This window comes from Centruroides sculpturatus, unplaced genomic scaffold, assembly GCF_000671375.1.
Source record: "Centruroides sculpturatus isolate CEXI.00-Female unplaced genomic scaffold, Cexi_2.0 scaffold1471, whole genome shotgun sequence".
NCBI classification, from domain to species: domain Eukaryota; kingdom Metazoa; phylum Arthropoda; class Arachnida; order Scorpiones; family Buthidae; genus Centruroides; species Centruroides sculpturatus.
The window spans coordinates 99,969-125,837 of record NW_019385804.1 but is presented as its reverse complement, the minus strand read 5'-3'; the positions used below and the strand labels follow the sequence as shown (position 1 = coordinate 125,837).

The window sequence follows — 25,869 nt, the reverse complement described above, 5'->3', positions numbered from 1 at the left end:
TGGTTAACAGTGGCGGACTACAGATCAGGTGCAAGAAGCGCGTGCTTGGGGCCTCCGAAAGATAGCAGCTTCAGAAAGAAATGCATTCTGCAAACTTCAGGCACAAATATCATTTTCATATAGACAAATTGCCGTTCGTCAAATTACAAACGGCTTCGTAAAAAGTTTTAATGCTTAATAACTGACCAATAAAATTTCCTTTTCGACTGTGTGAAAATATCTTAAGTTATAAATAATGTTTAAAATTACAGTATTTGTGCGTTTACGTACAGTACCTACTATCCAGTCAAATAAGCGTTGGATCTCTTGTCTACTTCAAACGAATAAAATGTTCTGCATAATTGGCGTTTTCAGTGTCGAATTTTTATACAGAAAATATTATCATGTAAGTATCCATGTATTGTATTATTGTTTATGCTATATACAGCATATACAGCACTTTTTATTGTGATTATTGGTTATTAGAGTCGACAGCAAGTATCCATTCAAAACAGTAAAATTCACTGCATTAAATTAATTGATCAGAATATTTTATTAAGTAACATATTGATTTGATAGTATTACTTAGTAGGCCTATTTAAAACAAGGGGACCTCATGTAAGTATCCGTGTATTGTATTATTGTTTATGCTATATACAACATTTTTTATTGTGATTATTGGTTATTAGAGTCAACAGCAAGGATCCATTCAAAACAGTAAAATTCACTGCATTAAATTAATTCATCAGAATATTTTATTAAGTAACATATTGATTTGATAGTATTACTTAGTAGGCCTATTTAAAACAAGGGGACCTCAAAACTAAGCTGCTCCTGAAGCACTCAAGTGCTTAATCCGCTATGGTAGTTATATTGTAATTTTATATCCTATCAAAAATGCTTATTCAAAAAATAATAATAATAAATCTTCATAAATCATTTAAGTTGGATTTTTTTAATTTAAAAAATAAATGAATAAAAGTGAAAAATATGCGATTTTTCGTTATTGTAAAAAATATATTTCTCAACAATACGAAATAGACTATTGTTGGTTTATTGTTGCTCTGCGTTATTGGAAGTCGAGTAACTGCGCTTAGAAAAGAAATTTTGCTTATTTCATTCATATTGCGATAACTTCAATTAAATATTGTAAGTATTTCGATCTTCATTAATGTATTAACTCCTGAATACATAAATACAAGAAAGATTTTGAGAATATAAACGCATATTTTTTAATATTCGCTAAATATACTAAAATTAATTTTTTAAATTCATTGTTTGCCATAATTTATTATTACTCGTTCACTTATTTTTATTATTTTAATGTTTTATTTATTATAATAAATAAATAATGTTTATTTTAAATATAAATTTTATTTTATTATTTCGTAAGGAATAAATAATCAAACAGTATTATAATTAATTGATTTTTAAATTTTTTTTCAAGGTTACGATGTTACTTTATGGATACCGACGATTAATCATTATCGGAGCCATATTATTTCTATCTATATGGCGTTTGTCAACTTTTATACACAGTCTGATTGGGATTGTTGTATATATTTCGAGAATAATATATATTCTGCGAACGAGTCGCCAATTAGACTTAGCTCGATCTCACGAAAGGTCGAGACAGAAGTTTTCTCACTATCAAAATGTGGATCGAAATCACTCAAATTCAAGTGATTATTATAATCAAAAAGAAATATACGATAAAGTAAATGATGAGTTGAGGAATTCAGAGAAATTTGGTTCAATTAAACCAAAATATTCATTTAATAATATTAGATATAAAGTATCAGCATTAGAATATGTATTAAGGATGATATTAACTGCAAAAAGAAAAACAGTTAAAATAGCACATCCAGATAATTTTAAATCATCTTTATCTATTGACAAGTATGAATTTATATATTCATTGTCAAATAAAGAGAAAGCAAAAACTGATCTTCGTGGTGTCAGTACTGTAACAGCCGCTTTAAAAGAAACAGGGAAAAGATCTTTAAGAGAAGTAAATGAACCAAAAAATTCAAAACGTAGGCGATTAATGGATAAAATGCAAACGAACAGTTCCATTAATCAGTTTGCTAAACAAAAGTCTCCTAAGAATGTGGAGAAAATATGTGAAAGCAATTCTTCAATGACCATTCCAACAATATTAAAAAAGGTATCTTACCGAAGAAATCTTCCTCTATATACCTCTCTTCAAACAAATATACAAATTGCACCTATACCTGCTCATTTTCCTACATTAGAAGAACATAATAAAGATAGGAAAATCGAAGAAAAACGATTGGAATGGTTGTTATCTGCAGTAAAAGAAGCCTGCGACATGAAAGATCGTAGAAAGAAGAATGCACCAACAAAAATTGCAGCCAATACTGCTGTCACCACAACCTTATTTTCTATTGCAAATTCTGTTCTGTTCTGTGATTTCTGCTACTAGCAGTTCCAGTGTACCTACAGTTACATCATCTTGGTTGGTAACAGAAAGAACAATGGTAAATATGATACCTATTATTACTGTGCCGTCACCAAGAAAGTATGGATATAACTATTGTTAGTACCAAAAGAACGGTCACTATTTTGGAGGATTATTAGTGATCACGTTTGAAAAACTTGACTGTTGAAACTGAAAGAAAGTGTGTTATTAGCTTGGATTTACAAGTTTCAAGCGTGAAAGACTCTCGGGACTATGAACAATGGATAAATGAAGGAACGCGTGACTCATGCCTCATTGATCTAGTTTTAACACTTAATTTTTTTATTAGTTTTTACTGAATACAACAAAAATTGAATTCGGGTGTTTGTACTGTATATAAATAACGTAACGTATTCGTCTAGTTTTAAAAATTCATATTGTTATTACTTTTTACAAAATTCAATAAAATCGAATACGGGGCGTATTTGTATTTTATCAATTGCTACATACATACAAACAGTAATAACATTTATAACTTTTATCGATGATTTTTTAAAATTATTATTACATATTAATGATTTATTTATGGTGTATATTTTATAATTTTTGAAATTATTCCGCGCATCCTTTTAATACGCTTCCTTGGGAGAAACCGTTTCGGTACTTTGGAAAATACTAACTTAATTCAAACAAATTACCGCATTTCCTCAATTCTAAGACGTGCCATACGTTTAAAATCGAATTATAATTGTTTTAAGCAAGGAAAAATATTTAGATAATCAATTTTATTGAGCAACAAGTTAGAAAAATAAGGCGGGAAAATTTACTCATTTTTATTTGTCTTAAGAATCCTGGAAATCTGAATATGCATAACGTCAGATGAAATGTATTAATTTAATCATAAAGATGGAGAATCTGTAATGGATTAATTTGTGCGAGGTTTGCCGATTGGGAGGAAGTGTCGCGACAGTCGAGCGGTCAGCACTGTCGTGTGGGAGTGGGAAAACTTACTGAGACAGGTCCTTCATCGCAAACTATTTATTAAATATAGAAAATTTTCTTACAAATTCCTTGATGGACGAAGTAGCACCACAAAGCGCGCGGGTAAAGTCCGAAATAAAGTTCGAAAAATTCGGTTTTCGTTACTTGTGGATGGACGCTGCCGGTGAAATATTCCGTAGGCCCCGGGGCGTTGATCACGGCTTTCGGCGGCTTCTCGTTGGATGAACTGACGAATCTGTAGATCGCTAGGAGGCACCCAAAGAACGATGCTTCCACGATATTCCAAAACGTTCTTTGTTTTTTTTTCAAAGATCGGGAGCACGCACGTCCAGGAGAAGAATCCCTACGTATCCAAGCACCAAGCACGTCACATCCTATTTTTGCGCGATTTTATAAGTTTTTCTGAGTCCCAGATCGAACATTCCGATAGGTCGATGCAGATCTGCCCCCCGTTCTCTAATTGGTCTCCCTCCTCGTTACGAATTGTAACGGGATCGGAGCCCAGATCGCGGGGTGAGTCCTCCCGATTGACAATTTGATTCCTATCGAAGATGTTCGATCTAAGTACTCAAATTCATCTATTGTTTCTTTCTGAGAAATTCGTTTTTTCTCAGAAATTTCTATAGATATGACTATATAGGGACATAATATATTCGCCTTGCGTTAGATAGTTTCTTTTTACAATATAAAATAATGATTATTGTTATAATTTAAAAAAACACTTTTTTTTATACGAAATTAAAACATTTTCTGTGCACGAATTTCGAGCCACTTCCGGAGCCTCACATTTGTAGACTCAGTCTGTCCTAAAACGGAATCCGCCATTTATTCACTTCTTGTGTTCCAGATTACAAATATTTGACTACCTGATATTATATATAAAATTTGTAATTTTAATTAGATAAGAAACTAAACTCTTCTTACACACCACAATATACTTTCACACAAAATATACTTTCACACAAAATCCTTCGTAACTCCAGTGATACTTGCTTTATACATCAGCGAACGTTTTCGACCCCATCCGGGTCTTCATCAGGCTATGTTTATGAGGAATTCGAATGCGTATGGAACAGAACATTAAAACGAACTTTAAGCGAATTCAAAATTTCGAAAAACAAACTTAAGAATAAACACGGAACGTTGCGCACGCGCAACTACTCATTTGCGAAACGGTGAACACAACCAAAATTAGGAAATTCAACAAATCAGTTACGGGGGTGGTTTCCCTCATAACAAAACTTCCACGCGCCCGATATCCCGACTGCATCCCTTTAATTAGATAGTTTTCTGTGTTTTTTTAAAGGAATTTTTTAAAACTTGACGGCCATGCAGCCTAAAAAGAAAGATCGGATCGTCAAGTGTTTGTATTCCGGAACACAAGAAGTGAATAAATGGGGGTTCTCCAAATCTCCAAATCTGTAATAGATAGTAATACTTGAATATATTCATTTTTTCGGCTATTGTTATTTTATTAACCGCATTGAAAAAATTGTATATTAAAGACTGTATAATGCGTATCCGAAGTATTGTTATTTAGATATAAATCAATTAGCCTATACTGCTACACGTTCCTTAACTTCGTTTATAATTCTTGATTTTATATCTAGATTTTTCTATTAAATAAAGATAATTCTTACTTAATAATAATATTTTATCTATCTTTTTCCCCTGTATGATTATTATTACATTTAGACATTTTTTAAATATTTATAAATAAACTGTTATACGTAAAAATAATATAATTTAATCCATAATAGTAAAAGAAAATATTATTTCGTTTCGTCTTGTTTTTAAAAATATGTAAAATTATTTCATTGGTTATTATTTGAATAATGACTTTGTAAATATAAATGAAGAAATGAATAGTTAAAAAATACATTTCTGTAAATTTATAACAATTTATTTTCAAATTTTCTACAGATTTGAAAATTTCTCTTTAATTTCCACAATAATATTCGATAGTGAAAATTATACACATTAGTGTCGATATTAAGAAAGAATGTAATTATAAATATATTTGTATGGTATTCAAATATTTATTTTTTTTTTCTAAATTAGTAATATCGTAGAATGTATAGGGAAGCCATCTAGCATCAAATCTTGAAACACTAAAACTATAATCTATGTTCATAAAAATCAAATAAATCAATATAAATTATAACAATAAAAAGTTTTATTTTTATTTTAATTTATACTGTATATTATAAAATAAATTATTTAATATAACAAGATACAGTTTAAATTACTATTCAGAGAAAATACAATATAGTATATTGATGCAATATAGTTTTAAATAATTACATGAATATTAATTAATATTCACATTATTGAAAGTTTAAATCTTTATATTAAAAACACATATTTTTGATATTTTTACGTTTGAATTAAATGATCAATTAAATAAACACAGAAATATTGAATCATTGCTTTGTAATTTTAATTTTATTTAAAATTTGCTTATTTAAATCCTTTTATCTTCTTCGATACTTCAGCCGGTCAATGGCATTAACAGCGAATCATCTGAAAAATATTTAAATAAAAATTGATAATTTTGAAGGAAAATATAAATTTTAATCAAAACATAAATACAGTATATGAAATGTATTTTTTAAATATTGGTTTTTGAATATTGAATAATGTTTTTATAAAAAATTCATTCAATATACTGTATGTGGCTTAACATTATACAACATATCGTAGGAGTTGATGGAATGAAATATATTTTTCTTGCTTAATTAAACGAAAAAATAATTTTCGAATTACTAAATACTGTAAATCAAATTGTATAATAAAATTGTACATAATTATGGTGTATAATATGAAATTATTTATTCATTTAAAATTAAATTAAGAATTTGTATTTATATTTTAATCGCTGTTTTTTATATTAAAGATTTTTTTAAAAGGAATGAAATATATAAGTTTCATTTTGAATTTAGTGTGTCAAAATAGATTTGTGAGGTTCCAGACGAGGTTCGAAATCAAATTAATTATACGCCATAAGAGGAAAAGGGAAGTTGCTGTTAAACCAGAACATAGGTCGACTAAGCTATGTTAGAGAGAAAGAGGAAATAGACTTAGTTGTCAAAACAAATGTGACGTGGGAATAAACGACGTGATAGATCATAGTGGAATGTCGACCCGGAGAGATGAAACTCTGACAGAACGCTCGTATACAAGCGGTCTAGGTTAGAAAATTGGAAAAGGGGAAAGTTTGAAGGCAATAACGGAGTAAGATAAGAGCGCAGGTTTCATAGTTTCATCAACATCTCGCGGTCAGAGTCGACGGATGGTATCAAGTAAACTCCCGAAGCGACCCGAACAGGTCTCGGTTTTCACCTGGAGACAGGCGAGCGTCCAATCGGGAAGCGAGATGAGGGACGCATGGCCGATCAAAAAGGCGGACGGAGAGGGAGAAAACTATAAAAACCCCAAAATCCAAGGTTAATTTAAAGCGCAGTCTTTTGTCAATTGTGTCCTGCAGTAAATCTGTGCCATCCGGAAGACCGATGTCGCAACCGATTCGGATAACATCAGAGCCTCCGCAAACAATTACCTGAAGCTCCCACACCTCCAATCGGACTCTACAACGCTACTGCCCCTGGGCCATCATCCGCTGTCCACCTGGTGATCACTATCTACTGTCAAGTGACTCTTTAAATCTTCGGCTCACGTCTAGCCGCACAACCTCGGAGTCGAACTGTTCATTTAATATTGTGTAAGTTACTTTCCAATCACAATAAACTTTTTTTTTTTTTTTTGGTAAGGACATGTGTCATCTCTGCCTACAATTCCACCACCCACATGCGAACAGATCCTAGACCTTTACTGACGCAGGATTAAATGATCTTCCCCCTCCAAAGTCGGCGAACTCGCAGATTTAGTGAATATATTTTAAAAATTTAAAATAAAACGCTTTATTTTTGGAAAATTTATAAAATTTAATTTTTTTTATTAGAAAAATACAATTACTACTGAATTAATTTCCTATTATCAATAATATTTTTATTACATCTTAATTCAGGCGATTAACGAGATAAATATGATATGTTATTATTAATTTTATATAATATTATCTTACATTTCTACTGCAGATTTTTAAAATTTATTCCTAATTTATCTAATATATTATATTAGATAAATTGTCATTATATGAATGTCAAAAATGTCATTTTAATGGAACTGGTCAATGGCATTTTAAATTTTAATGATTGAAAATTAGAATGTGGTTTTTTTAAATGACATAACTTTCTAAAAGTAATATTTATAAGACATACAATATTTGATTTTATATATGTACTGTACAGGAATGTAGCCAGAAATTTTAGTATGTAGATCACCCGCATGCTTATGACTTGTGTAGAGTAGGTAGGTAGCCTATCTACTTACGCTAAGTAAAACGTAATAATGCACAATTACTAAACATATTATTGTGTAAGGATATGCAATGTCGAAATGGCAGCTTCTTTCACATCATATGCAAGCCATATGAAAACCAATATTGGCCCAATGCTCAATAAAAAAAGAATGAACAAGAAAAATTATTAAATTTTATTCTGTACCTTGTGGATGTTTTTATAATATATTTTCTTAATCGTCTGTTTTGCTGTTTCATTCATTTATACACTGCTCATGACGTTCTTTTTACGCTGTTTAGGCTACTTTTAAACTTGAATGAGATAGCAATCAGCAGAGTGAGAGGTGGAAGAGCTAATGTGAGAAACTCTTCCCCATTTATCCCGGTTTTATTACATCCCTGTATGTATGCAAAATGAAAATAAAAATTCAGTACAATAGAGCGTCGATTATCCGAAATAATCGAGGGGGGACAATTTCGGATAACCGATAATTGATGACACTTCGTAAGAAAAGAATAAAAAGATATAACCTTAAATAAAATAAAAATATTAATTTTAATTCTAGTATTATAGTAAAAAAGGTTAAGTCATAGAAATTTAACACAAACTAAGAAATAATGAAAAAAATAAACGATAAGAAATAACGTAAAAAGTGATTTAATTTATTAAAAATAAGCACTAGTCTCATTACTATCTACAGCGTACTGACAAACATTTAAATTCAAAGTAAAAAATAATTCAGCAACGAGTTGCGTAACTTTTCCGGCAAAAAGTTATAATTATGTGTAGCGACATCTGTTATGATATTGTATTTAAAAACTTTTTATATTATTAATTATTATAACATGGCAAAACGCTTAATTTTGAGTGTAGAGATGAATTTTATAAAAAATTGTAAATGCCAATAACGAGTAAAATCTTCATTAAGTCCTATACCACTCGAGATATGACATACGATCTCCCTCTGACTCTTCACTCCCTTGACCTTTAACCACCAACATTTAATAGCGTAAATGCCCCAATACAGAAACTCCCTGCAATAGTTCAGAAATTTTCGACAAAAGGCAAAGGAGTTATTAGGCTTCAAAGTGGATGAACAAATTCGTTGTTCCTCCCCATACTCACAAAGTAATATCTATACAAACAGAAAACTGCCCAATTTTTTGTATTTCTCGACGTTTGACGAATGTCCCACAAGTCCAAAAATATAGAAATCTTGGGAATCATTTTTTGACTGATCATCATACTTTACCTCTCATAAATCAGTGGTCTCCAAAGTGGAGTAGACAAAGTAATACTTGGGGGTACGCCAAGTTTCCCTTAAAAGTACTGTATGTGTGTCCTGTCCGCAGTCTGTTTAATCTTAGTCATCCTCCCGAAGAAGTAGGCTCACGATCACTTGCGATCATACACAAAAATAATTCAAATTGCGTGTAGCAGAAAATTTAGCAGGAATTATGTATTTATAGTGGATATAACAAATTTTATTATATTGTAGGGGTAAAACTTATAATTATTTTCGTTTTAGGGGTACGCGATCAAAAAAGTTTGGAGACTGCTGCTATAAATAATAGCCAGGAAAGTAAAATATTAATACTGTATTAAATCATAATGCTCATTTAAAAATTATTTACTACAGTTCTTTTGAATAAGTCACTTATTTTGTTTTGTTATTTTAAGCAGTTTATTTATTTTAAAAATATTTTTAATTCCGCTAAATTCCATGTTTGTTTTATCGTCACTAGAGTTAAAAACTCTGCTTCAGGTTGCATTTCTAACTATTATCAACGCTGTTTCTGACGCATTAAATCCTTCACTGTGTCTCCACACAGTGAATAATTTGATGCATTAGAAGCACGTGATTCATTAATTATGAATAGTTTTTCTATTTACACTTAATAAATACAACTTAACTCTAGTGTTGGTAACGATATAGTTCAATAGCGGGCCTATAGAAGATGATGACAATCGGTATTATGCACAAACTTTGCAATTTCTGGAATTATTATTCTCTTTAGTCGATTTCAGTTAATCGACACTCTACTGTATTTTAGTTTAAAATTTAGAATGATTATAACTTAAATTGAATTTACATTTTTCAATTTTATTAACATTTATTAGTAAAAATTTATATTCAAATACTTTACCGTCCATTAATAATACTCGAATAAGATGATTAACGTCGGACAAATGAATTGAATTGGAAGTTTTGACTTTTTCTTTCATTTGTTTTGCAATGTCCCTCAAAGATGATAACGTTACTAACAATTGAGAAAGACGTCCTCTTGAACCACATTGATGATTATATAAGACATAATCTTCTAAACTGCAGATAATGTGATAGCGTATATCCTTAACTGTTTCGACATCAGTTAAATCTTTTGCATCTATAATAAGTTATGAAAGAAACATTTATTAAATTATTCTTACATGTTTTTATATTTTCTTTTGAAAAATTATATAAAATGCTTTATTTTCTAAATTAAACTATTGACTATTTAAAAGAAATATATATTAATACAATAAATATGCCTTTATATTTTATATTAAGGCTTTATAGCTATAGCCTACACCTGCTTTTATTTTTTAAAATATGATTAAAAATTGCAGCCCGTCCGTCATTGTGAGGATGTCACAATAAATAATTTCTCGTTTTTGAAATAGATTATTGAAGAAATATTTATTAATCTTTTACGAACTAAGAAAATTTATAGATGATAGTTTCTTAAAAAACTTAGCTATAACAACAGTGATTACAATGGCTCTCGAACGTTAGTAGGTGGTTTGCGCATAATATTTGATCACCACATGAGTTTTAAATAAAATCTTTATACGAGTAACATCATTAAATCTAATACACTGACGTCTATGCAGTTAATAAATCTAATAAGTTAAAACTGACGAAAACAATGGCATTAGCTTCTTGGCATCGCCATTATCTCTATGCTATATTAACTTCATATTTATTTTTTGTCATTTGTCTCACTTTGTGTGTTATCGTATGTATGCATGTATGCATGCATATAATTCTAATATTCTTTCCTCGGTTCTTACTAATTTAAACTCAAATGAAGCCCCCGAAATACGTCTAGCTGTCTATTACTAATTTATAATAAGAATGATGAAAAAGAACTACAGTAGTATGACAATTTAGAAATTGTTTATACACGATATATATTACATTCTGGATTATATGATAAAATATTATAATGGATAAACATAGTACTTACGAGGATTAAAGAAGTCAATTGCTTTGAGGTAAGCAATTTCTGTATTGTCTACTTCTAATTCTCTAAAAACATTGACTAGTTCATCCAAAATTCTGCATTTTATTTCACTAACGACCAGATCAGTAGTATCCCTGGCTATGACAAAATTATTACCTAATAAAAGGGTATCTTTCATATTCAAAGATCTGACAGATAATCCAAGTATCAAATTTGCTCCAGCATGGAAACGTAATAAAATTAGCTATATAAAATTAATTTTAAAAAATTAAGACGGAAAATAAATATATTTCAAAATATTCTTTAATTTAAAATATACACACTTGGTCTTTTTTGGATAATTTTGTAAAAGGAGGGAGTTCCAATGCCCAGTTAACCATGTTGCACAACTGATAAGAAATAGATTCGTGGATTTTTTGTAACGTTGCAAAATTCTGTACGGCTTCAATTTTCTCATCAAACTTTAATTTCTGAAAATAACAAATTTAAAAAAGGACTAATTAGAACAAAAATTCTTTAATATGATCATATAATAGTAAACTACGTAAAAATCAATCAAAATAATATACTGTATCAATATATATTACGGATCAGAATCAGATAAACCTAAGATTAACCGGCTAGTGTTAACTTTATCTGAGTCTTTTATTTAAAGCAAATAACAATACAGTATTTATGTTACTGTTGTTTGGATAGAGCTGAATACAAATGTTGCCTTTTTGTGAACATCATTTTGGTTTAGAAATTATATGGATAATGAGAACGAAGCAATGTTTCCAGGTCTGACAATTTATTGCTAGATTTCAATTCAATTGGCGATGTGCGACAATTTTTTTCATTCTTAAAAGCACTTGTAAACTCCTGGGCTGCTTATATTAAACATAAAAGTAGATATTTTAAGTCTTTTCGAATATACATGTGAGGTTTGTTGACTGCGTTAGTCAGGATCGTCGCGCAATCACGACTATCGTGTGGGAGTGGGAAAAACTCTCTGAGACAGGTTCCTGATCGTTACACCGTTTACTAAAAATAAGAATTTCCTACAAAATTTCCTTGAACAACGGGGTATCACCGCACAAAAACGAGGATCAAGTCTGAATACAGTTCGAATGTTCAAGTTTCCTTTTCCTTCCTTTCCGCGGAGACAGCGAAATAATCATAGGCCCCGGGGCGCTCGGCACGACTTCAGGCGATTCTTCTCCTACAAACATGGGTGGCATAGGGCGACACACCAGAGGAAGTTTGTTTTCACGATACACGAAAATTTCTTTCCTATTTCTACAGAAGCACACATGTCCAAGAGGGAAAAACTACGAATCAAGAACAGAGAAACGAGAGCGTCACGTCCTTGATTCGCTCAGTTTTTATAAGTTCTTTTTGGGTCCCAGACCGAACATTCCGATAGGTCGATGCCAACTCACCCCCGCTTTCCGATTGGTTTTCACTCGTTACGAAACGTAACAAAATAAGAATCCAGATCGCGAGACGAGTCAACACCGACTGACAATTTGATCCTTATCGAAGATGTTCGATCTTAAAACTTACATTCATCCATTGTTTTAACTTGTGAAGTTCGTCTTTCTTAGAAATTTATACAAGCATATCCTTTTATGGACATAAAATATTCATTTTTCATTTCCCCCTTTTTTCTTGTTTGATAATTTTTTACAACATTAAATTATTATTATTTTCTTCTATACAAAATTTTTAAAAAAATTGGTTTTTTGTGCACGTATTCTCGACCTACTTCCTGAGCTCCACATACACAGGTAACGTAAAAACATACTGTGACACTATCTTTTTTGAGACTAAATGCTGCAAAAAAAGCAAAAACGTTATACTATATCAGAGGATCTATCTTTTTCCAATTGTATTTGTATATTATGAACAATCTTGGTACACGGCATTTAAGATCTACGTACAGTACTTATCCGTACCTTGTAAATCAAGATATTGTTACTCTAAAGCAGGGGTGGCCAACAGTTTTTGCCTCCGGGCCGAATTGAAAAGAAAACTTTTTTCACGGGCCGAACCAGAGTCTGCCCTAGGAAGATTTTGAGGTGGTGCGAGATCTCATTGTGGTGTCACCCCGTAGAGGCTAAATTGTACATAGAGATTACAGATACATTTTTCACATCATCATGCTTTATCAACATTCTATGCTGTACTTAAGAGATTTGTAATTTAGTGTTAAATCTAAACGCACAGTGAGTTGTTGATTTTTTTTCAGGCGTCAGAATTTTTCATCGAGCTATTCGGACTTGAGTAGGTAATATTGAAAGATTAATCGCGGGCCACATAAATTCATTAGACGGGCCGGATCTGGTCCGCGGACTGTATGTTGGCCATGCCTGATCTAAAGGAAAATCTACAATTTTAAAAGCTACACTTTTTTTTTACCTAAATGTGACGATGTTTTGATGAAATAACTAACATTTTTTATATAACAAAGATATAATAAATTCTAGTTGATTTAAAAACATAATTCCATCTTTATCCGTCCGACCTACATTGAAAAGATTTCATATTACCCGGCTAAAGTGAAACCCTAAATTTTCTCGTTTTATCCATAATAGAGTTGATAAAGCCAACATATAGATTTATTTTTTAATATTCAAATTGTTTATACTTTACATTTATATTGATATTCATTGTTGTCTTTTATATATTATTTATAGAAAATTTAATGTGAAATTACAGGACATTTATAAATAATCACATGAAGTTCACTAGTAATACTTATAATGGCATACTTTATGATGAAATTAATAAATTATTCCTTAAATTTTGTTATCAATTATTAATTTGTATATAAAAATTTAAACTTACCGGAAAGTTTCCTCCTAATAATAATTTAAAGTCTATAGGAGGACTCGCTGCATAATCATTAAATGTAATCTTAATTTTATCTCTTTCGTTTTGAACAGCTGTAAAGAAAAGTATTACTGTAATAAAAATAAAAATAATTTTGAAATTTTCGTAAAAGTCATCGAATAGAGAGGACTTACCTTCAATCTTCATTCCTACCTGATAACATTTTTTAAATCTGCAGAAACGGCATTGATTTCTTCCATTTTTATCTATAATACAGTTAGAATCTTTTCGACAACGATATCTTTGATTTTTTCGAACACTTCTTCTAAAAAATCCTTTACATCCATCGCAACTGTAAGCACCATAATGTTTTCCTGATGCTTTATCGCCACATATAGAACATTCGAAATTAAATTGTTGATTATCTGATGATGATGATACAATATTCACGTTATCTAAATTAAACATTTCAATTTGTTAATTTTAAAAAGTAATAAAGTGAAAAAAGAAATAAATTTTTTATTAAAACTCAAATTTTTATTAACATTTTATTTGTAGGTTATCGTTAATTACATTAACGCAAGAAAGTAATCATTACGTTAGAGTAAAATAGATAAATCAATATATCATTTGAGAAAAAGAAGCATAACATTTAATAAAAGCGAGGGACTTATCGAATGAATATAAAATTATTTAATAGAACTTTAAAAATACAAACAAGTACGAAAAGCGCGCACACACAGACGGATATTCATGCATAGAATTTATCAATTATACAGTATATATTAATTACATTTTATTAACACTTTCTTTTAATAGAAGTATTTTAATTCGTCTCTAGACAATAGAAAATGGAAATATAACCTATTTAAATTATTTATTTTTTATATAATTTATGGGACATATTGCATAGAAAAATACATTAATCCACTTGAAGAACAAGTTTTCAAACTTTCTTTATAGACGCCTCCATGTTTTGAAAAGTCATTCATTCGGGCCTTTCAAAAATGTTCGAAAAAAGAAATTTTGGGTATTAATGATAATATTATTTACTGTATATTTAAATAAAATCATTTAAACGTAAAATGATTGTATGACTATTTAGCTTAATTATTATTAATAACAAAACAAACAACGAACGGTCACTACGCGTAACTGGAGCATTATTAACGATCACTCATGAAAAACTTGCTAATTAAAACTGAAAAATACGCTGTGTAGAATCAGATTAGCTTTGATTTACAGTTTTAAACCTTAAAAGGCTCTTAGAACTATGACAACACATAAATGACATAAAGTAATAATAAATATTTTAATTAATGTTGATTCTACAGGCGACGCAAAACCGCTGACATGGCTTTTAGCGATCCGACATTTTGATATAAAAGTTATACATCGGGAATGCCGTGGGTACACAGACACATGGGTTATCAACTTCTGAAATTTCCGAACTTATCAGGCAGGATTAAGAAGTAGGTAGGTGGCAGTACAGGGAAAGAATTTTCTTTCCATAGCTATTCTCAATCATGAAGTTTCTCATGGTTAACAGTGGCGGACTACAGATCAGGTGCAAGAAGCGCGTGCTTGGGGCCTCCGAAAGATAGCAGCTTCAGAAAGAAATGCATTCTGCGAACTTCAGGCACAAATATCATTTTCATATAGACAAATTGCCGTTCGTCAAATTACAAACGGCTACGTAAAATTTTTAATGCTTAATAACTGACCAATAAAATTTCCTTTTCGAGTGTGAGAAAATATTTTAAGTTATAAATAATGTTTAAAATTACAGTATTTGTGCGTTTACGTACAGTACCTACTATCCAGTCAAATAAGCGTTGGATCTCTTGTCTACTTCAAACGAATAAAATGTTCTGCATAATTGGCGTTTTCAGTGTCGAATTTTTATACAGAAAATATTATCATGTAAGTATCCATGTATTGTATTATTGTTTATGCTATATACAGCATTTTTTTTTAAATTGTGATTATTGGTTATTAGAGTCGACAGCAAGTATCCATTCAAAACAGTAAAATTCACTGCATTAAATTAATTGTTCACAATATTTTATTAAGTAATATATTGATTTGATAGTATTACTTAGTAGGCCTATTTAAAACAAAGGGACCTCAAAACTAGGCTGCTCTTGAAGCACTCAAGTGCTTAATCCGCTATGGTAGTTATATTGTAATTTTATATCCTATCAAAAATGCTTATTCAAAAATAATAAATCTTAATAAATCATTCAAGTTGGATTTTTTTAATTTAAAAAAACGAATGAATAAAAGTGAAAAATATGCGATTTTTCGTTATTGTTAAAAATATATTTCTCAACAATACGAAATAGACTATTGTTGGTTTATTGTTGCTCTGCGTTATTGGAAGTCGAGTAACTGCGCTTAAAAAACAAATTTTGCTTATATCATTCATATTGCGATAACTTCGATTAAATATTGTAAGTATTTCGATCTTCATTAATGTATCAACTCCTGAATACATAAATACAAGAAAGATTTGGAGAATATAAACGCATATTTTTTAATATTCGCTAAATATACTAAAATTAATTTTTTAAATTCATTGTTTGCCATAATTTATTATTACTCGATCACTTATTTTTATTATTTTAATGTTTTATTTATTATAATAAATGAATAATGTTTATTTTAAATATAAATTTTATTTTATTATTTCTTAAGGAATAAATAATCAAACAGTATTATAATTAATTAATTTTTAAATTTTTTTTCAAGGTTACGATGTTACTTTATGGATACCGACGATTAATCGTTATCGGAGCCATATTGTTTCTATCTATATGGCGTTTGTCAACTTTTATACACAGTCTGATTGGGATTGTTGTATATATTTTGAGAATAATATATATTCTGCGAAAGAGTCACCAATTAGACTTAGCTCGATCTCACGAAAGGTCAAGGCAGTTTTCTCACTATCAAAATGTGGATCGAAATCACTCAAATTCGAATGATTATTATAATCTAAAAGAAACATACGATAAAGTAAATGATGAGTTGAGGAATTCAGAGAAATTTGGTTCAACTAAACCAAAATGTTCATTTAATAATATTAGATATAAAGTATCAGCATTAGAATATGTATTAAGGATGATATTAACTGCAAAAAGAAAAACAGTTAAAATAGCACATCCAGATAATTTTAAATCATCTTTATCTATCGATAGGTGTGAATTTATATATTCATTGCCAGATAAAGAGAAAGCAAAAACTGATCTTCGTGGTATCAGTACTGTAACAGCCGCTTTAAAAGAAACAGGGAAAAGATCTTTAAGAGAAGTAAATGAACCAAAAAATTCAAAACGTAGGCGATTAATGGATAAAATGCAAACGAACAGTTCCATTAATCAGTTTGCTAAACAAAAGTCTCCTAAGAATGTGGAGAAAATATGTGAAAGCAATTCTTCAATGACCATTCCAAAAACATTAAAAAAGGGTGTATCTTACCGAAGAAATCTTCCTCTTTATACCTCTCTTCAAGCAAATATACAAATTGCATCTATACCTGCTCATTTTCCTACATTAGAAGAACATCATAAAGATAGGAAAATGGAAGAAAAACGATTGGAATGGTTGTTATCTGCAGTAAAAGAAGCATGCGAGATGAAAGATCGTAGAAAGAAGAATGCACCAACAGAAATTGCAACCAATACTGCTATCACCACAACCTCATTTTCTATTGCAAATTCTGTTCTGTTCTGTGATTTCTATTACTAGCAGTTCCAGTGTACCTACAGTTACATCATCTTGGTTGGTAACAGAAAGAACAATGGTAAATATGATGCCTATTATTACTGTGCCGTCACTAAGAAAGTATGGATATAACTATTGTTAGTACCAAAAGAACGGTCACTATTCTGGAGGATTATTAGTGATCACGCTTGAAAAACTTGACTGTTGAAACTGAAAGAAAGTGTGTTATTAGCTTGGATTTAGAAGTTTCAAGCGTGAAAGACTCTCGGGACTATGAACAATGGATAAATGAAGGAATGCGTGACTCATGCCTCATTGATCTAGTTTTAACACTTAATATTTTTATCAGTTTTTACTGAATACAACAAAAATTGAATTCGGGTGTTTGTACTGTATATAAATGACGTAACGTATTCGTCTAGTTTTAAAAATTATATTGTTATTACTTTTTACAAAATTCAATAAAATCGAATACGGGGCGTATTTGTATTTTATCAATTGCTACAATACATACAAACAGTAATAACATTCATAACTTTTATCGATGATTTTTTTAAAATTACTATTAGATATCAATAGTTTATTTAAGGAATATATTTTATAGTTTTTGAAACTATTCCGCGCCTGCTATTAACACGCTTCGTTAGCGAATCCGTTTCGGTACTTTGGAAAATATTAACTTAATTCAAACAAACTACCGCATTTCCTCAATTCTAAGACATGCCATACGTTTAAAATCGAATTATAATTGTTTTAAGCAAGGAAAAGTATTTACATAATCAATTTTATTCAGTAATAAGTTAGAAAAATAAGGCGGAATTTTTTATTTATTTTTATTTGTCTTAAGAATCCTGGAAATCTGGATATGCATAAAGTCAGATGAACTGTATTAATCACAAAGATGGAGAATCTGTAACGGATTAATTTGTAGACTCAGTCTGTCCTAAAAGAGAATCCGCCATTTATTCACTTCTTGTGTTCCAGAATACAAACATTTGACTACCTGATATTACAGTATATATAAAATTTGTAATTTTAATTGGATATTTTTTTGTGTTTTTTAAAGGAATTTCTTAAAACTTGACGGCCATTCAGCCTAAAAAGAAAGATCGGATCGTCAAGTGTTTGTACTCTGGAACACAAGAAGTGAATAAATGGCGGTTTCCGTTTTAAGACAGACTGAGTCTTCAAATTAATTTGCACAATCTTGACATCCGACGAAATTCTCCAAATCTGTAATAGATAGTAATACTTGAATATATTCATTTTTTCGGCTATTGTTATTTTATTAACTGCATTTAAAAAATTGTATATTAAAGACTGTATAATGCGTATCCGAAGTATTATTATCTAAATACATAAAATTGCTTGTCTTGACTGACTCACTCACTCATTCATTCACTGATTCATCATCGCCCAGAGCAGACCGCTTAAACTGGAGGTGAAATTTGGTAGGCAGTTAGGGTACGTCATGGAAACGCACACTAGGAAGGAATTTTTCGAAATTCCCCCGCGGGGGAGAGGGAGAGAATTAAGGCTTAACCGGAAGAACGGCTTCTACTGCACTATTTTAGATGGAATTTTTTGTTTTTATCTGCGTTTTAGTGGGGTATGCCATGGGAATGCACACTAAGAAGGGATTTTTCGAAATTCCCCCGCGTGCGGGAGAGGGAGAGGATTTAGTCTTCATCGAGCACTTAGGTGTATTAAATTAATAACATTTCAGACATTGTTATAAATATTTTTATCTATTTCGATTTTAAAAATGTTCGAACCGTTTTAAATTCGAATTTGTTATTGCAAATTGGTTCGATTATAGAATGATTGTAAACGTTCCAGAAAATTGATCAAATTGAAAATACCTCGTAGTTCGTTTGATTCTCGGCAATTCTCATCATTCTCAGCGGTAGGTGTTATATAACAATTACTATGGTTGTTGAAATATTGAATATAAATGGGGTTTGCTTGCAAAACCTCCGCAGACGAAGTCGCGGGTAACAGCTAGTTTAGATATAAATCAATTAGCCTATACTGCTACACGTTCCTTAACTTCGTTTATAATTCTTGATTTTATATCTAGATTTTTCTATTAAATAAAGATAATTCTTACTTAATAATAATATTTTATCTATCCTTTTTCTCCTGTATGATTATTACATTTAGATATTTTTTTAAATATTTATATACGTAAAAATAACTGTTATACGTAAAAATAATATAATTTAATCCATAATAGTAAAAGAAAATATTATTTCGTTTCATCTTGTTTTCAAAAATACGTTTAAATTATTTCATTGATCATTATTTGAATAATGACTAATAAGTTATTTTAATTAGATTGTCACACAAGCTACACTAAAATCAGTAATACGCTAAACGTTTATTTATTTCTATGTGATGTTAGGTTTAATGCAAGAATAAGAAAGTTCTTCACATAAAAAAACGATAACCCTTTAAGATGTTATCGATGAAAATAATATGATGAATTAAGAAAGAGGAATGACGTAAAGTTGTAGTAGTACTATTAATAGTCACATCAGTGGCTATATTAAATTTTAGTTTACTAATTTTATCCATAAGTTTGAGAATTATAATAATATACAGTATATATATATGGGGGTTTCAGTATCTATACTTATTCAAGCTATTGATACAAAAATCCCTATATATGAGAATACAAAACTGATTTATCAGTTATTTTAAATGAAACCTTTGAATTTAAAATCGTGAAAAAAATTACTATTTTAAATTTTAAGTCATTTTTTTTTAACTTGTAACTTCCTTATAAATTAAGTTATAACTTTTCTTTTATAATTTATTAATTCAATATTGCAATATAAATGAAACTAAGAACATTACAACTAGTATTTATTTTTTCTTAATTAAAATTTTACTTTAGTAAATTCACTTCATTTAATACTTTAAAAAGATCAAATTATATTATTTGTTTATCATTTCGTTAAGAGACGTGTTTGAATATTTAAAAATATTTATAAGGATGCAATGTAAAAATTTTAGAATTAATTAAATCATATTATTCAGTTATTTATTAAGAAAGCAAAAATATAATGATGATAATGATAATAAATTGCCAAGGTAAAGACAATTAAAAGATTTTAAAAATATAAATTTTAAAGAAATATATAAATTTAAAAGGAAAATTAATTTTTAATTAATAATTATTAATAAAATTTACCGTTTTGATTGCTTAAGAGGTTTCCTGAATTTAAACCAAGCTGTTGCATATCGAAAAATTCTGAAGTAGGTTGAAAGTTAACAGATTCATTAAATTGATTTATATAGTCCATAGAAATTGGATATGGTAAACTTTTCTCATAAAAGGAGTAATTCTGAAATGTCTGTTGGCAACTTTGTCGTTGTAGCTGCATTCCATTAAACTCTGTAGGAGGATTCATTTGTGGAAAATCAACAGTTAATTTAGATTTTTTAAGAGCTCGAAATTCCATATTAATTATCAAAATTAGCTGCAAGAAATTTGATGGCAGTTATTATATATTTTGAAAATATCATTTCACATCACACGACATCAATGAAAAATCAAAAGGATCCTAATTTTTTTAATGACAAGACTATGTACAGTACATACTTCTTAATATAGTAAAACCTTGCCAGGAAATATCTGTTTTTGAAAATACAAAACGGAAAGACACTGACTAATATGTTGTTTAAATAATAGTGTCTGAATGACTAATAAAGTCTGATTAAACAATACGAATGTTTAAATATCTTCGACCATTGTATTCGAAACTCTAATGTACTGTACAGTACACATGTAATAAGATGCAAAATTTTTCTCTCTTTAGATATATAATTATAGCGATTAATAAGAATAATATCAATAATTATATGGATAATCATCCGTAGAGGCTCAACTGTATTAATATAGTAATTATTGTGTTAATAAAAGTTATATTTAATATATCGATTCATCTATAATAAGATCAAAAGTTTACCAATAAAACTTTTTGTTTTTATTAGAAACTACAAAGAGAATAAAGATCAAGAACTTATTTCGGTACAGTTTTTACAGCTATAAATAATTTGCACAGTTTCTTTAAAACTGTAATCAACATTAAAAGTACAAAAAAAAATCCGAAACGATATTCTGTATATTTATACAATACTCTTCAAATCTTAGCTTTGTTTAATCAAACCAAAAAGTTAGGTAATATAAAATCTCTCTTATAATGTTATTTGCTTATTTGTTATACTGTACACACTAACTTTTGAATTACAGTAATTAGTTATATAAAAAAATATATAAAAAAGCAAAACCAAAAAGGAAGCTAATTTAAAATTTAAAAAATAAAACAGTCACTTCGATCCTTTCAACGTCCCCTTATTATTAATGGAAGAGATAATTAAATTACACTATATGCATTTCGAGCTGTTTTAATTTAGTTTTTTTTATTAGTACAAGGAATAACAGACAAGAAATTTTTAGATAATAAATTAAACGATCCTCCTGTCTAGATATAACTAGATACAGTAATTAGATTACCGATTAAATAAATTATTATTTGAAATAAATACGTAGCATAGTCTTTTAAAGAGATTATACATTTTATAAATGCATTAATATGTGAATTTTGTAAACAGGAAGTTTTAAATGAATTATTTTGTATAATCTCATGAGAAAGTGACTAATTCCCATTATCTCTTGTTTTTAATCATTTTTTTTCCATCAAGTCATATATTAAAAGGAGTAACATTATACCACAGTAAATAACATATATATATCCTTTGATTATTATTAATAATAATTTGCTAATTGTCAATATTTTGATTAATTTAAACGTTTATATCATCAGCAAATAGATAGTCTATTTTAAATAAAACTATTCAAACTAACATTTAATTCAATGGTATATTTAGAACAGACAATTGAATTAAATTATGGTTCTCAATTAAAAATAATTTAATTCTAACTAATAAATTCAAACTTCACAGCATATTTAAGATTAAGGATGTACGCCAGGGGTTTCGGAACCGGAAGTTGAGTAGGCTGTCGCCCACTCACTTTTTCCCTTCTAAAAATCAAAGTTAAAAATGTAAATTAAAAATAAAATCATAACATAGTAACTTATATATATTCATTTAGGTTTTCTATATGGGAAAAGATGTAGATGTTGTTTCAGAGCTTAATAAATAGATAAATTTAATTTAATATTGTTTTTAAGACAGGGTTTCCCCTACTATTTCTTTCATAATCCTAGTAGGTTATATCAGTGATGAGCAACCTTTTTTGGATGCGGACCACGAGTGAATTTCGTAGGCTTCCGACAGATCGCATGCATTTTTTCTTATAGAGCTGTGGTTTTGAGCCTGCTGAGTATCAAGTTTTATTTTTGTACAAAATAGTAAAATAGTACAAAGCAGGCTCGAAGCAGGTTTCGAGCCTGTTCAAATAATATATGCTAGCGATATGTAAACTAGTATTATTTAGTTTATTCTCATTTTTTACTTGTCAATATATCAACTTAATTGGGATTGTACCGATTGGAATTGATAACACGAGGCAGAAAACAGGAAAAAATCATGCGGGCCATATGCGGCCCGGGGACCGCGGGTTACTCACAAATAGGGATTGCAATTGCTGGATCCCTCATCCAGCAATCCAGCTGGATCCAGCACATTTTTCGACCTGTTGGATCCAGCACCAGGTGCTGGATCCAGCGCTGCGGATCCGCAAATACTCAATTAACTTTCTAAATAATGGCGCAAAAGTTTACGTTGTCGGCCTTACCGCTTTGCTACGTGCGCTCTCGCTCAGCGGCGAGAGCGACGTTGCCGTTCAGCGCAGCATGTTCTACACCCTCTCTCTACACCGCACCGTCCGCCCTTTTACCTCTGCTGATCTAATTGTGAGGCTCTGGACAGGTCCGAAGCCTCACTAAAATTCGCGTTAAAATAATTGTTTTAAAGAAAATAATATAGTAGTTAGAGATAGATTTTTATCTTATGAAAACGCGACGCTAACTTTTAAACAATATAAGAATGTAAGTCCGTCGACCATTTCCAGTTGGAGATCGAATTAAACTTCGATTTTGACCTCTCCCGCGCCCTCGAAAGGTTTCGAATTGTCATCAGGTGATGAGGAGAGACCAATCGGAAAGGGGAATCTGAGAGAAAACGGATAAAACCCCGGAAATTCGAGAACGTGGCGGCTTCTTCTCCCGAAAGTTCCGAGTGACGGATCTGTTGTTGTGTGTGTGTCTCGCACCCATCTTCGTCTCCATCTCCCGACCTCGGATCGACGTCTTTCCATCAACGGAAGTCGACCGCATCGCCCTGGAGTCGTCGAGACGTGATGGAATGGTTCCTTCGCGAACAAGGGACACTCCTTCAAAATGGAGTGTCCCTTGTAATGGAGTGTCCCTTCAAAATGGAGTGTCCCAAGATAGAGTGTCCTCTATCTTGGAAAGGAGAGGAAGACCCAGAGGCCGCAGCCGCCGCAGAACTTCCAAGATCGCGGAAATCTTGTAAGCTTCTTTCGTGTTTAATAAACGGTTGTGTTGTTTGTAAACGAAGCATCTATCTCTGACTCAACTGCTTCCACATGTCGTTGATTGTTACCGCTCGGCAGTCCAAACGGCAAGGGAGACGATGACGATATATATCCCATATTATCGTTCATCGAGTTTTTTAAATTTCTCCCCCCTCGGCCCCCACATAATTGCTAGTTGACTTTCCGCTCTCGCTAAATAAAGTATCTTCGCGCTAAATAAAATAAGTAACTCCTATCCTAGTCTTGGTGTATAATTCTAACTTACGGTCGGTTGTGACGTCAATGAATCACGTGACGGAACGATCGTAGTTTAAACTGGTCATAGAAGCTCTCTGCAGAAGAATCGAGTTTGATAACTGCTGACACAACCCTGAAATTTATCTTAGACAAACTAAAAAGCCAATATACAATCTTGAGTGCCGACCTTTCCGAGGCACTCCGCAAAAGAATCAGAGAACGGCGTCTTACTGAGGTTCACGGGTAAGATGCCGATTTACATACAGATCCCGAAGAAGTATGACCAAAAAGTTAAAAAGCTTTATCTTTCACATGCAGAAAAAAATGTAATGCGCCAGATGAAAAATATGCAGAATCGTGTAAATACATATGTAGTGGAACCAGCAAGACAGAGGATATTACGGAGTGGAAAACGGATTTCCTGAATTTCATATTGGAACAAGAATTAGAGATGCAACTAAAGCGTGAGAAAGAAAACTTCATGAAACGGAAAGAAACTAGTACTGAGAAAGATTATGATAAGTTATTAAAAAAGGAAATGGCTGTTTATGAAAGTGAGGGAGTCAGAGTGAAAACTTATCTTTGATTTATCATTATTTGATGACACTGAAACCAACTAGCATAGAGGCAGAAAAGGCCTTATATAGGGAGTGATATAACTTATATGCAGTTCATTAAGAAGTAGGTTGGGAGACAACACCATCAACACCATTTGTTTCTTGAGATCCTACTTTTAGAAAAGTCAAAAAAAAAAAAATAACAGAAGTGATTGATTTAATTTTATTTAATCCTTTAAAATACTTTATTCAAGACAAGACTAATATTTTATAACTTCTACTCTAATTCTATTAAGTAAGACTATTAAGTATTCTATCTTTTATTCTATAAGTGGATAGTGGGCTAGGCTAGGCAATTTTATTGTGAAAATTAGTGAGAAACTGAGACTACCTAGTTAGTTAAATAGTTAATTAAATTGATGAGTATCAGTATCTTAGATATTTGATGATACTAGCTGTTACCCGCGACTTCGCCCGCGAAAATTTTGCAAGCAAACCCCATTTATATTCAGTATTTCAACAACCATAGTAATTGTTATATAACAACTACCGCTGAGAATGATGAGAATTGCCGAGAATCAAACGAACTATTTTCAATTTGATCAATTTTCTGGAACGTTTACAATCGTTCTATAATCGAACCAATATACAATAACAAATTCAAATTTACAACGGTTCGAACATTTTTAAAATCGAAATAGATAAAAATATTTATAACAATGTCTGAAATGTTATTAATTTAATACATCTAAGTACTCGATGAAGACTAAATCCTCTCCCTCTCCCCCGAGGGGGAATTTCGAAAAATCCCTTCTTAGCGTGCATTCCCATGGTATACCCTACTAAAACGCAAATAAAAACAAAAAATCGCATCTAAAATAGTACAGTAGAAGCCGTTTTTCCGGTTAAGCCTTAAGCCTTAATCCTCTCCCCCCGCGGGAGAATTTTGAAAAATCCCGTCTTATTGTGCATTCCCATGGCATACCCTACTAAAACGCAGATAAAAACAAAAAAT

At 30.6% G+C, this 25,869-nt stretch overlaps 3 protein-coding genes across 5 annotated transcripts in view; 1 reads left to right on the top strand and 2 right to left on the bottom strand.

The window, feature by feature from the left end:
* Positions 1–4,447, bottom strand: part of LOC111642235 (ubiquitin-conjugating enzyme E2 variant 1-like) — a 47,913-nt gene extending 43,466 nt beyond the window's left edge. The window contains exon 1 of the mRNA XM_023388547.1: positions 4,397–4,447. The gene's annotated coding sequence lies outside the window, so the exon portion shown is untranslated. The remainder of the gene's footprint in view (positions 1–4,396) is intronic.
* Positions 1,017–18,295, top strand: LOC111642234. Of its 3 annotated transcripts, none has more exons than XR_002759530.1 (2): positions 1,017–1,128; positions 1,427–1,702. XR_002759530.1 is itself a non-coding variant. In XM_023388545.1 (2 exons), the coding sequence occupies exon 2, from the start codon at positions 16,563–16,565 to the stop codon at positions 17,553–17,555; it is 993 nt and encodes a 330-aa protein (XP_023244313.1). In that variant the 5' UTR covers positions 1,037–1,128; positions 16,557–16,562; the 3' UTR covers positions 17,556–18,295. The 3 variants fall into 3 exon arrangements, 2 of the variants coding, with proteins under 2 accessions (XP_023244313.1, XP_023244312.1); XM_023388545.1 differs by lacking the exon at positions 1,427–1,702 and adding an exon at positions 16,557–18,295 and having other exon boundaries at positions 1,037–1,128; XM_023388544.1 differs by lacking the exons at positions 1,017–1,128; positions 1,427–1,702 and adding exons at positions 16,141–16,258; positions 16,557–18,295.
* On the bottom strand, positions 5,748–21,368 carry LOC111642233 (hepatocyte nuclear factor 4-gamma-like). Its single transcript, XM_023388543.1, has 7 exons — positions 20,728–21,368; positions 14,000–14,260; positions 13,821–13,918; positions 11,315–11,461; positions 10,995–11,235; positions 9,912–10,151; positions 5,748–5,926 (listed from the first exon to the last, which is right to left on the bottom strand). The coding sequence occupies exons 1-7, from the start codon at positions 20,996–20,998 to the stop codon at positions 5,895–5,897; spliced, it is 1,290 nt and encodes a 429-aa protein (XP_023244311.1). The 5' UTR covers positions 20,999–21,368; the 3' UTR covers positions 5,748–5,894.
* Between the last annotated feature and the right edge of the window lie 4,501 nt (positions 21,369–25,869).

What these genes read in the sequence shown, in the direction of transcription:
- LOC111642234 (XM_023388545.1), top strand. Translation starts at nt 16,563, where the DNA reads ATGTTACTTTATGGATACCGACGATTAATCGTTATCGGAGCCATATTG.
- LOC111642233 (XM_023388543.1), bottom strand. Translation starts at nt 20,998, where the DNA reads ATGGAATTTCGAGCTCTTAAAAAATCTAAATTAACTGTTGATTTTCCA. An exon ending in CCTCTTAAGCAATCAAAACG is followed by an intron (nt 14,261 to 20,727) that starts GTAAATTTTATT and finishes TGTTTAATTTAG; the next exon opens with ATAACGTGAATATTGTATCA. An exon ending in GGTAGGAATGAAGATTGAAG is followed by an intron (nt 13,919 to 13,999) that starts GTAAGTCCTCTC and finishes TTTTCTTTACAG; the next exon opens with CTGTTCAAAACGAAAGAGAT.